The 9,882-nt window shown below is 37.1% G+C and overlaps 2 protein-coding genes across 2 annotated transcripts; both read left to right on the top strand.

The window, feature by feature from the left end:
- The first annotated feature begins 329 nt into the window (after nt 1-329).
- Nucleotides 330-2,057, top strand: LOC131941988 (cytochrome P450 2U1-like). Its single transcript, XM_059301631.1, has one exon. The coding sequence runs from the start codon at nt 356-358 to the stop codon at nt 1,718-1,720; it is 1,365 nt and encodes a 454-aa protein (XP_059157614.1). The 5' UTR covers nt 330-355; the 3' UTR covers nt 1,721-2,057.
- A 5,898-nt stretch (nt 2,058-7,955) lies between these two features.
- On the top strand, nt 7,956-9,464 carry LOC131941977 (cytochrome P450 2U1-like). Its single transcript, XM_059301615.1, has 3 exons — nt 7,956-8,291; nt 8,375-8,382; nt 8,456-9,464. The coding sequence occupies exons 1-3, from the start codon at nt 7,956-7,958 to the stop codon at nt 9,462-9,464; spliced, it is 1,353 nt and encodes a 450-aa protein (XP_059157598.1).
- The last annotated feature ends 418 nt before the right edge of the window (nt 9,465-9,882 follow it).

The raw sequence follows: 9,882 nt of genomic DNA on the forward strand, positions 1-9,882 counted from the left end.
TATTTTTATTGAATAGTTTTGCCGAAATAAACATGAACTACAAAGTATATGATCATGACAGGTTTACAAAAAAAAGCAATGGAAATAATTTACGATATATCTCCAACCAAAAGGTTTAGCAAATACACATATACGCAATATATTTAAATAGAAATTTTACCTAAATGGAAAAGGGAAATAACTGACTTAATATTTCCATCCACAGGCCACCATGGTGTTTGAGCTACTATCGGATGTTGGAACCACCACATGGCTGGCCGTCCTACTCGTCTTGGTCCTGTCATGGTACTGGACGGCCAGCCAATCAAAAAACCTCCCGCCGTCACCTGGGATAGCTTTACCTTTCATCGGACACATGTATCTGCTGGAGAAGAATCCCAGAAAACAGTTCGAACGGTGGGTCAAACGGTTCGGTCCGGCGTTCAGCTTGAGGTTTGGGATGAACCAGGTCGTGGTGCTCAACACGTACGACGTGCTGAAAGAGGCGCTGGTCAAGCAAGGTGACCACTTCTCTGACCGGCCAAGAACGGGATTTATCGCGGCCAATGTACCCTTACACTCCAAGGGCGTTATTTCTTCTTCCGGCGCCAATTGGAAAGAACAAAGAACAACATCTCTGGCAATTTTAAGAAACTTCGGCATGGGAAAAAATATTTTGGCTGAGAAGATCTCTGTTGAGGTTTCTAAATACATTGAAGCAGTTTCTGAAAGTGGAGGAAAACCTACAGACATTAGGACTCTGACCAACATCAGCGTCTCGAATGTGATTTGTTCAATTATTTTTGGCAAGAGATTTGAGTTCGATGATCCAAAGTTCATCGAACTGATTAAAGCTTTAAACTTAGCAATTGCATCTATTTCCGGAACCTCTCTGCTAAATTTCCTGCCCGCACTTCGACTTTTGCCCTTTGACCCTTTCAAGTCCAAACAGCTAATTGCTAACTTAAGTGCAACCCAGAATTTTGCAAAGAAAATGATTGATGAAATTAAACACGACTCCACAAACACGGACAATTTCATCGCCTCTTACTTCAGCGAAATGAAAGAAAAAGAAAAGCGTGGTGAATCCACTTTACTGGACGAGACTAATTTAGTTCGAGTTATTGACAACCTGTTTGCCGCAGGAACGGAGACCACCAGCACCACCATCTTGTGGAGCTTGTTGTTTGTGCTTCATAATCCGGAAGTTCAGAAAAAAATCTACCAGGAGATTTTAGAACAAGTCGGAGTGAACCGTGCTCCGACTATCCAAGATAGACCCAAACTAAAATACCTGACAGCGTTTATCATGGAAACACAACGGATGGCTAGTCTGGTGCCATTTAGTCTCATCCACGTATGCAATCAAGATGCAACAGTAGCCGGGTACACCATCCCGAAGGGGACGCAAATCTTTCCCAACCTGGACGCCGTCCTGATGGATGAAAAAATCTGGGGCGACCCACGTAACTTCCGTCCAGAGCGCTTTCTTGACGAACAAGGCAACATCAAAAACAGAGAGGAATTCATTCCTTTTTCCATTGGCCGACGAATCTGTTTAGGCGAATCTTTAGCCAAGATGGAACTTTTTCTGTACTTATCTTCCTTGTTCCAGCATTTTGAAATCCTTCCAGCTAAAGATAACTCCATTCCCCTAATTAAAGAAACATTTGCCATCGTTGTCTCCCTTGAACCTTTTGAAATTCGCTGTGTGGAAAGACACCTGATTGTGAACAAGTAGATTATTTATCACTTGACATTTATTAGTATAGTGTTTTGTTTAATTAAAACCGGATATAAAGTTTTGTTTTTATTTTAAACATTATAAACAGACTATTAAAACTTACTCTCACAATACGTAGATACGAAGGCATATATTCTGACAGAAGCTTAGAAAGCGATTATATAAAAAATCTGAATTTTACTTTTACTCAAAGAAATAAAATAAAACCAATCTTCTATATTGAAATTGTATAACTATGACAAAATAGGAAACATAAGCTAGAAACAAGTCTTAGTATACAATTAGAGAGTTTCGTAAAAATATATATACACATACTGCTAAGATGACAAAAATGATTTCATACAACTATAGAAAAGTTTTCAATTTAAAGAAGTAATTATATTTTATCCTACTCTGAATATTATTATTATTATTATTAAGAAACCAGTAATGATACTTACACTAATGGATTTTTACACAATAATCGGATTTTTATAATAGGTGTTTTTTTCTTTTTACATTTTATTACACATATTTACTTGCTCTTTTTGCTACGTGAGTTTGTTAGAGTTTTTATGTGAATGTATGTTCACGTGGTTAAAATTTGAACCCAGTCCAGTTAACTTTGTAATGTCCTTGTCTGTGTTAACTTGGTCAAACACTGACAGTTGTGTAAAGTTATCACGTTTTATTTATTTTATATTTTAAAAAATATTTTCCCTTTACAAAACTATTTTTTAACGCGATGTTCTTTTCAAATAAAGAAAAGAAAAATTATTGTTCTTTACATATTTTGTGTTTTTTTTGTAATATAAAAATGTGGGTGTATCACAAAAAAAGGGCTTCAGACATATTGGGTGTAGACAATAATGTTCCCGATAAATTGGCTATTTATAAATCTATCCCGATAAATCAAATCCGATAGGGCTGGTATGTAGGTCACCAATCAGTTCTATGGCTCATGCAGGTTTTATTGAGCCGTAGAACTGGATGGCGACCTATTTACCAACCCTATTACTACCCCCTCCTCCTTTCTTCAGTCGCTATAGTTTTCCCTTAACTCCAATCACTGCTTCCTCTACTTTGTTTCTTCTTCTTCTTCTTCGATCTTAGTATTAGTGGTGAAAGGGATTTACTTCTAACACAATTAAGAATACGTATGAACTTGCTAAGCACCATACAGGCCTTTGACTCCAATTTCAGCATGCTTTCTATTAGGATTTGCTTCCATAGCCTTTGTCCAAACAAAAACAAACTGCAAGGCAGCAGCTGTATGATTTTGGAGTTGTCTCTCCTAGATGAGTGGCTGTCCCCATCTGCACGGAGGTTCGAACCATGAGCTTAGTCGACCCGACCACGCCGACCTCCTATTTTTGTTCAAACACTACCTCCCTAATATTTTTTTTAAGCTTCTAAGAATTTTTGCATCGGTAAGTAACACAAAAATACACATTACTTTAATATTAAAAAAAAATTTCTTTCAAAATAACATTCTTAATAACATTTCATTGTGAATTTGACACACCATAATAAAAGAAATAAACCGGGAGTGATCTCCCCTAAACTTTCTTGAATATTCTTATATAAAACAACAGTTGATGGGAACTCGGAATATAGACATGATTTTTAATCCATTTTAAATACTTAAACTTTTTAAAATAGAATAAAATCTCTTAGAAAAAAAGACTTGACACCAAATGAACGCCAAATAAAATGTGCATAATTGTGCAGAATATTATAAGTACTTTATAAATTTACATTAGTTTTTTTTGAGAAATCGGAAATAGCGTAAATTACTATTCCAGTCAACGGAAATTACTTTAAATTTGACAGAATGTAGAGAATTTAATCTTTTACTTACTTGTGAAATGTCGTTTATTTATCTGAAATAGTACTCAAGTTATAGGCTTTTGAAAAATTCAAAGTAGAAAAAGTTCCACTTCCAGTTATCGGAAATCGCTCAAAAGTTGATACGGATCAACGATTTTGATATAATACTTATATATGAAATTTCATCAACCTAGCTGTAACGGTACTCAAGTTATCGTGTTTACAGACACACATACATACACACAAACACACACACATACAAACACACAGACATACGGACAAATTGAAAAACTATGTTTTTCCGACTCAGGGAGGTGTAAAACGTCGAGATCTGCAAAAATCTCATTTTTTTGCACGATTACATGACTTTCTCTATACTTCATATGCCGAGGTCTATGAAACAGAAATACTGTACTTCGTCAGCCTCGTGTGTGTTGGGCACGATTAGGAAAAGATGGTGATGAATAAAAAAATTAACCACCATCTACCCCTAACTAAATTGTAAAGCAACCTAATAAACATATACCTTCCCATACTCCATCCAATGTGTTCACAATTCCTTAGTTATAGCAATTAAAACTTCATGGGTTGTAATCAAGTATTTTTAAAACGAACAGTAGTTACCTCGCTTAACTACGGGTTCATCTGTCTTTTGACGATACGATCTCAACATTTCAATGGCGAAGGTATTATTAGCCAACTAAGCAGTTAGTGTACACCCCACCTCACCCCCCTTACGCATCCTCCCCCCCCCTCCACACAGGCAAAAAAAAGTGAAAAGGAAAATAAAAATCAAGCATAAAGCACATAAGCATTTTATTGACGTCATATGTTTATTTTCGTTGTCAAGAGATCTCTTAACCGCATAATATGCGTTTATATAAGCTAGCGTGCCGGTCCCCGCGCGTTGCTGTCGGAAAGAATAAAGTTTGACTAAAAATATTAGGAGAGTTTAATCAATGCGTTACCTACACGTAAAAATTCACCGAAATATTACCGTTGTTTGCTCTACTTTCCCACCTCGGGTACATAGAAACATAGTGTACAATCACTGCCTATAACTCTACTACAACCACTGCCTATAACTCCAGTATAATCACTGTCTATAACTCCACTACAATCACTGCATATATCTCCACTACAATCACTGCCTATATCTCCACTACAATCACTGCCTATATCTCCACTACAATCACTGCTTATATCTCCAATGCAATCACTGCTTATATCTCCAATGCAATCACTGCTTATATCTCCAATGCAATCACTGCCTATATCTCCACTTCAATCACTGCCTATATCTCCACTACAATCACTGCCTATATCTCCACTACAATCACTGCCTATATCTCCACTACAATCACTGCCTATATCTCCACTACAATCACTGCCTATATCTCCAATGCAATCACTGCCTATATCTCCACTTCAATCACTGTCTATACCTTCACTTCAATCACTGCCTATATCTCCACTACAATCACTGCCTATATCTCCACTACAATCACTGCCTATATCTCCACTACAATCACTGCCTATATCTCCACTACAATCACTGTCTATATCTCCACTACAATCACTGCCTATATCTCCACTACAATCACTGTCTATATCTCCACTACAATCACTGCCTATATCTCCACTACAATCCCTGTCACCCGCCCTTTACAATCACAACCTACCCTACCCCGTCAACTCACTATTGGAATCTCCCATATACACTCAGCCAATTATTATAAACCCTTATATATATATATATATATATATATATATATATATATATATATATATATATATATATATATATATATATATATATATATATATATATATATATGTATATATGGTTGGGAGGTTATGTTGAGTTGTGATGTAATATGACAGGGAAAGTGGGGGGTTATGAAACGTTTTTCATGATCTGATTAAAATTAGCGAAAGCCAAAAGTACAGGGGCTTAAAACCAGTTGACTAACTACTTAATCCAAGACTTCACTTTAAATTTTGTTGAGGTTATTTGATTTTCTCAATGCTAATTCGCCTTTCGATAAATCCCACGGCTCACAAGAACTGCCACTCCTCCCTTTCCCCCACACTAACATTCACACCTACTTTCGCTGTCTGTTACCTGTAGTACATCGACCATGGTCCTTCCTACTAGAAGTAGACAGCCAACACGTCACCTCGCCTACTTAGTCTACCCTGCGACACATGTGTATAAAAATGTAAACGTCATCACGGTCAGGTGTTGTCACGCTCCACGTCATACGCTCCACGTCAGGTGTTAGCAAAAATTCAGGCATTTTTTCAGGGATTGAAGGGGGAAGGTGGAAGGTAGGGTGCACTGCCGAAGTAAGAACGAAATAGAGTTTATATAAAAAAAATACTTAAACCGACACCCCCCCCCCCCCGAAATTTGCACCCCCCCCATTCAACTCTATAGTTGAATGACTGAAAGAAACACTGGGTGTGAGCATTTACGTAGTCCACCACCTAACTGTATTTTTGGAACAACGGCTGAACATCGGGGGAGAGGCGTAACTAGGGGAGAGCAGGTGCGGCAGCCAACCCTAGAGGGGCACAAAACGGGTAGAGAAAAGTAAACGCTTTAGCTGAGATGCATTAATATACAATATTTTATTTAGAGAAAATACACAGATAAATGGCTTTACAGATTGATTTAACTGTTCTCTACATCAGTTTTCTGACACCATAACAGAAACTGTTTAGGGACAGTGCCTGGTAAAAAGCATTATGTCCCCCCCAGATTATTAAAAATTATTGTGGGGCGGGAGAATGGTTAGCTACGCCTTTGCTAATGGGCGGGTATGTTTTGGTATACTAGAGTTTTAAAAAGGACGAAGACATTTATTAAAAATAAACTCGTTTAAATTGTTTTAATTTATATTCATTGTTTTGATTTTTTTCGTTCTAAATATACAAAAGATAGTGGTTCTACTTATTTGCATTACACCGCCCTTTCCTCCCCTCCCCCAAGTGCTTTGGTCCGTGAAAAACTAAGTGTAACTAAATTCACCAATCTGACCTTGTTACGTTGCGCTTGCCGCGTCTCGCCACGTCCTAGGTAAATACAGCAGAGGTTACATCATACTCTACGTCACGTCCGGCCAGTAAGTGTTAAATCAATTCCTGTTCCATTCATTCCACGCTCAATTTTCTACCGTCACTCCTAGCTGTGTTGGCTTGCGCACGGTGCAAAAACTGTATCGAATTTATTTTTAAAAATAGTTTTACCCATTGTTGGCTATGCCTGGTCAAAAACTGTAACATGACCTACATAGCTGTATATAAAGAGCGGTGGAGAGATTTTACATGCGTTAAAAGAGTGGACTTTTGCAAACGAAGAGGAGAACTAGCAGTACTGAAGAAGTTCACTAAAACAATCAGACCGTTGAAATTTGACCATTGCATAAAACAGTACTAGGTGAGTAATTTTATGTCTTAGGCAGTGTTGAGTAAATATCCTCAGAATCCCATAGGAATTTATTATTTTGGAGCCCATCAATCTTAAAAAATTAAGTATCCAATTAACACTAAAATGATGTTTTACGTAATATATTCAATTTTCTTTGAATCAACAGCTTGTTATAGATTTTAATAGCAAACTCTTTGACGATTAAATATACATGCATATATATATATATATATATATATATATATATAAAATATAAATATATATATATATATATATATATATATATATATATATATATATATATATATATATATATATGTGTGTGTGTGTGAGTGTGAGTGTGTGTATCTTGTATGCGTTACAGTCTTTTGTGAAGGCGTGTAACCCATAAAATTGGTCCCCATTTAATTCAAAGCACACCTCGCCGAAGAGACCGTATTATTCGATTTTTTCAAGGGGAGCTAAAAATATATTTGTCCCTTTGAAACATGGCCCACTTTCTGGAAGTGTGTAGAATCTGAGAAAAAAATAGTTCTAAACTAATTTCAGAATTCATGTATCTTTCGGCAAAGAAATTTTCAGGTGTTATTCTTTTTTCATAAATAAATATATTTTTCAATTTTTGGTTTGCTTCCTTGAAAAACTCTAAAAATGCTCTTTAATCTTAAATGAAGTAATCTATAAAGTAACGCAGTCATCTGCTGGCCAGACATGTCGCAGGCAGTTCAGATATGAGATGCTGTAGCCTGTAGCGTCAGAAAATCGTTAGACTTATTTTTTATCAAATAGTGTTGCCAAATTAAACATGAACTACAAAGTATATGATCATCACAGGTTTAAAAAAAAAGCAATGGAAATAATTTACGATATATCTCCATATCTCCAACCAAAAGGTTTAGCAAATACACATATACGCAATATATTTAAATAGAAATTTACCTAAATGGAAAAGGGAAAGAATTGACTTAATATTTCCACCCACAGACCACCATGGTGTTTGAGCTACTATCGGATGTTGGAACCACCACATGGCTGACCGTCCTGCTCGTCTTGGTCCTGTCCTGGTACTGGACGGCCAGCCAATCAAAAAACCTCCCACCGTCACCTGGGATAGCTTTACCTTTCATCGGACACATGTATCTGCTGGAGAAGAATCCCAGAAAACAGTTCGAACGGTGGGTCAAGCGGTTCGGTCCGGCGTTCAGCCTGAGGTTTGGGATGAACCAGGTCGTGGTGCTCAACACGTACGACGTGCTGAAAGAGGCGCTGGTCAAGCAAGGTGACCACTTCTCTGACCGGCCAAGAACGGGATTTATCGCGGCCAATGTACCCTTACACTAAAAGGGCGTTATTTCTTCTTCCGGCGCCAATTGGAAAGAACAAAGAACGACATCTCTGGCAATTTTAAGAAACTTCGGCATGGGAAAAAATATTTTGGCTGATAAAATCTCTGTTGAAGTTTCTAAATACATTGAAGCAATTTCTGAAAGTCAAGGAAAACCTACGGACATCAGGACTCTGACCAACATCAGCGTCTCGAATGTCATTTGCTCAATTATTTTTGGCAAGAGATTTGAGTTCGATGACCCAAAGTTCATCGAACTGATTAAAGCTTTAAACTTAGCTATTGCATCTATTTCCGGAACCTCTCTGCTCAATTTCCTGCCCGCACTTCGACTTTTGCCCTTTGACCCTTTCAAGTCCAAACAGCTAATTGCTCGCTTAACTGCAACCCAGAATTTTGCGAAGAAAATGATTGATGAAATTAAACACGACTCCACAAACACGGACAATTTCATCGCCGCTTACTTCAGCGAAATGAAAGAAAAAGAAAAGCGTGGTGAATCCACTTTACTGGACGAGACTAATTTAGTTCGAGTTATTGACAACCTGTTTGCCGCAGGAACGGAGACCACCAGCACCACCATCTTGTGGAGCTTGTTGTTTGTGCTTCATAATACGGAAGTTCAGAAAAAAATCTACCAGGAGATTTTAGAACAAGTCGGAGTGAACCGCGCTCCGACTATCAAAGATAGACCCAAACTCAAATACCTGACAGCGTTTATCATGGAAACACAACGGATGGCTAGTCTGGTGCCATTTAGTCTTATCCACGTATGCAATCAGGATGCAACTGTAGCCGGGTACACCATCCCCAAGGGGACGCAAATCATTCCCAACCTGGACGCCGTCCTGATGGATGAAAAAATCTGGGGCGACCCACGTAACTTCCGTCCAGAGCGCTTTCTTGACGAACAAGGCAACATCAAAAACAGAGAGGAATTCATTCCTTTTTCCATTGGCCGACGAATCTGTTTAGGCGAATCTTTAGCCAAGATGGAACTTTTTCTGTACTTATCTTCCTTGTTCCAGCATTTTGAAATCCTTCCAGCTAAAGATAACTCCATTCCACTAATTAAAGAAACATTTGCCATCGTTGTCTCCCTTGAACCTTTTGAAATTCGCTGTGTGGAAAGACACCTAAATGTGAACAAGTAGATTATGTATCACTTGAAATTTTTAGTATAGTCTTTTGTTTAATTAAACCGGATATAAAGTTTTGTTTTTACTTTAAACATTATAAACAGACTGTTAAAACGTACTCTCACAATACGTAGATACGAAGGCATATATTCTGACAGAAGCTTAGAAAGCGATTATATAAAAAATCTGAATTTTACTTTTACTCAAAGAAATAAAATAAAACCAATCTTCTATATTGAAATTGTATAACAATGAAAAAATAGGAAACATAAGCTAGAAACAAGTCTTAGTATACAATCAGAGAGTTTCGTAAAAATATATATACACATACTGCTAAGATGGCAAAAATGATTTCATACAAATATAGAAAAATGTTTCAATTTAAAGAAGTAATTATATTATATTCTACTCTGAATATTATTATTATTAAGAA

The sequence above is a fragment of the Physella acuta genome, unplaced genomic scaffold (assembly GCF_028476545.2).
Source record: "Physella acuta isolate Inbredline_101_S28 unplaced genomic scaffold, ASM2847654v3 ptg000379l, whole genome shotgun sequence".
Taxonomy (NCBI): domain Eukaryota; kingdom Metazoa; phylum Mollusca; class Gastropoda; family Physidae; genus Physella; species Physella acuta.